Genomic DNA, 3,317 nt, shown 5'->3' with positions numbered 1-3,317 from the left:
CAGCTACTTTTAGAGAGACTTTTATGAGTGCCAGGACTTCAAATTGTTTTACATGTGTGAAATGAATACATTAATATAAACATCCTAAGTGTCGGTACAGTATTTAGCCAGTTTTGTAGTTGGGTGAACTATAGCATGAGGAGATTAAGCATATCTCATGAGGTCACAGAACTAGCAGGTGGTGAACCTTGATTTAAATCCAGCCCATCTTGGCAGTGGATTCCATATCCATGACATTACAGTATGCTGTTTGGTGGACAAAGTCCAAACCCACCAGAATGGAGAAATGAAAGGCAGACCTGTGACTGACCTTGAGCCAAGAAATTCCAAGGGTACAATATCTAAGGATTCATTCACTCTCAGGATTCAACAACACAGATTCAGCTCTGAGAATGAGTGAGTGCCTCTCAAATTTGTACCTGAGCTGTCTCACTCACCTTACCTTAGTCCTGGCCTTGATGAAAAGAAAGAATGAAAAAATAGACATGATCACCAAAAAGTAATGAAATAATTGTGTTAAACACAATTTTGCTAAACAATGTGTTACGACCTTGGAGACTAAGGACTTAAGAACATATTACCATATTCATAGCATATTAATTATAGTTATAAGGCCATAACTAATAATAAATCAGAATTAAATTGATAGGTAATTTTACCAATATTATCTCATTTAATTATCACAAATAAGAAAGCAACTTTAAAAAATCTAAAGGATTGCTTAATGTCACACAGATAATAAATCATGAAGTTAGGATTTAAACTCAAGTCCAACTAAAGAAAAAAAAATAATAAGGCACTGGTGCACCTGGGTGCCTCAGCTGGTTTAGCATCTGACTCTTGGTTTTGGCTCAGGTCATGATCTCAGGGTTGTGAGATTGATTCCCACATCAAAATCTGAGCCTGGCACAGTCTGCTTGGGATTCTTTCTCTCCCTTTCCCTCTACCCCTCTTCTGATTCTCTCTCTATCTCAAATAAATAAATAAAATATTTAGAAAAGTAAGCGCTGACTCGTAATCATAACACCTATGTATACATGATCACATTATCTATCATTAGTAAATCTCAATATTCTTATCTCTGAGAAGTGAGTTTAGAAACTGTTATGTCAAATGTTTTTTGAGGAACAAAAGAGATAGTGGAGATCGCACAGCACACAGACCCATACCTCCCCACCCCACACATACCCACAAGGAAAGAACACACTCCAGGCTATCCTTGTTTTCCCAGGGTCACCCTCTTTATTATTTTTATCTGTATCCATGCTCCCACGCAACTTTTCTTGAATGAAACCCTTTTATAGTCCCCATTTGGTATCCTACGAAAAGACATTTGTTTTATTTCCCTATGTGTGATAAAATACTCTTCTACTATTTTTTTTTTTTTTTTGGTAAATGTCCTAATGATATTAACTGTATAATAAGAAAATGCATGATGAAGAAATCAAGTGATAGGAGGATATTGAAGAGTTCAATTAGGCAGTTGAAAATATATGGGGAAGACAAAGTCTGATGTAGTTCTACAGAAGTGTGGTAGAGGAAACCATAGGGAAGTACAATAGGGTTGTCGAGAAATGTAATTAAGAATGGGATCATATGACATAGCAGGAGATCTGTTTTCAGTGATTGCCAATGTTTCCAGTGTCTATGCTGAGCAGGGCATAGTTTGATTTCTCCTGGGCTGTATTCGAAAAGTATATGGGATGATCTTAAAGGAAATTTCAAGGGAGTGTGTACAGTGATAACCCACAGGATCCAAACTGAGAAAGTGAGAAATACACAAATAGTAACATTATTAAATTAGAAACAATTACAGTGATTATGAAAACCAATGTAGATACTCTAATGCAATTTAGAGAATAGGTACTGATGCATTAAAATAAAATAAAAGTACATGCTAAATTGACCCTTTCCGCAGATGAAACACCAAGGAAAACCATGAGAAGAAAATCTGACTGAATTGATAGAATTTGTTCTCTTGGACTTTGCTGATGTTCCCCATCTCCAGTGGCTTCTATTTGGAATTTTCCTAGTCACCTATATTGTTATTGTGATGAATAATGGCATCATATTTCTAATAACAAAATTGGATCCTGCTCTCCAGACCCCTATGTACTTTTTTTTTTTTTTAAGATTTTATTTATTTATTTGACAGAGAGAAATCACAAGTAGGCAGAGAGGCAGGCAGAGAGAGAGGAGGAAGCAGGCTCCCTGCTGAGCAGAGAGCCCGATGTGAGGCCCGAACCCAGGACCTGGGATCATGACCTGAGCCGAAGGCAGCGGCTTAACCCACTGAGCCACCCAGGCGCCCTCCTATGTACTTTTTCCTTGGCAATTTTTCCTTTTTGGAAATCTGCTATGTTTCTGTTACTTTCCCCAGAATGCTTATGAACCTTTGGACCCAGAGAAGAACAATTTCTTTAGTTGCTTGTGCTACACAGATGTGCTGTGTTCTTGTGTTGGGAGCCACAGAGTGCCTTCTTCTGACAGTGATGGCCTATGACCGCTACATGGCCATTTGTAACCCTCTGCACTACCTTCTAGTCATGAACCACAAATTTTGCATCCAACTGGCAGCTGGCTCTTGGGTCAGCGGAATTCCAGTCCAAATAGGGCAGACATTCCAGATTTTTTTCTCTGCCCTTTTGTGGCTCTAATTTAATTGACCACTTTTTCTGTGACATCCCCCCAATACTGAAGCTTGCTTGTGGGGACACATTTGTGAATGAAATGATGGTCTACATAGTTGCTGTGTTGATTGTCATGGCTCCCTTTCTTTTGATACTTATTTCCTATGGCAAAATCATCTCCAAAATCCTTAAATTGCCATCAGCCACAAGTCAGGCCAAAACCTTCTCCACCTGTTCATCTCATCTTATGGTTGCGGTGTTGTTCTTTGGATTAGGCATTATTACCTACTTAAGACCCAAAACCAGTCACTCAACACGGACTGACAAAGTGCTTTCTCTTTTCTACACTATTGTGACTCTCATCTTTAATCCCCTCATATACAGTCTAAGGAACAAGGAAGTCATAAAGGCATTGAGAAGATTGCTACGTAAATAATTCACTTCATTAAAAGTGTGATACTTGCAGGAATTGATTCCTTATGTATTGGTGTTGAAATTTCAACAGATATTTATATTAATTTCTAATTATCTGTCTATACAATGGTAACTTTTTTCTAAATTAAAAATTACTTTTGGGTCACCTGGGTGGCTCAGTGGGTTAAGCCTCTGCCTTCAGCTCAGGTCATGATCCCAGAGTCCTGGGATCGAGCCCCACATCGGGCTCTCTGCTCCATGGGGAGCCTGCTT

The 3,317-nt window shown here is 38.6% G+C and overlaps 1 protein-coding gene across 1 annotated transcript; it reads left to right on the top strand.

Annotated features, from left to right (window-relative positions):
• Positions 1–392: 392 nt before the first annotated feature.
• On the top strand, positions 393–3,066 carry LOC125079846 (olfactory receptor 10AG1-like). Its single transcript, XM_047693573.1, is given in 4 exon segments — positions 393–396; positions 1,947–2,103; positions 2,309–2,630; positions 2,632–3,066. Coding segments are annotated over 4 exon segments (918 nt in total).
• Positions 3,067–3,317: the final 251 nt, after the last annotated feature.

The sequence above is a fragment of the Lutra lutra genome, chromosome 10, assembly GCF_902655055.1.
Source record: "Lutra lutra chromosome 10, mLutLut1.2, whole genome shotgun sequence".
Taxonomy (NCBI): Eukaryota; Metazoa; Chordata; class Mammalia; order Carnivora; family Mustelidae; genus Lutra; species Lutra lutra.
This window is presented reverse-complemented; position numbering and strand designations above follow the sequence as displayed.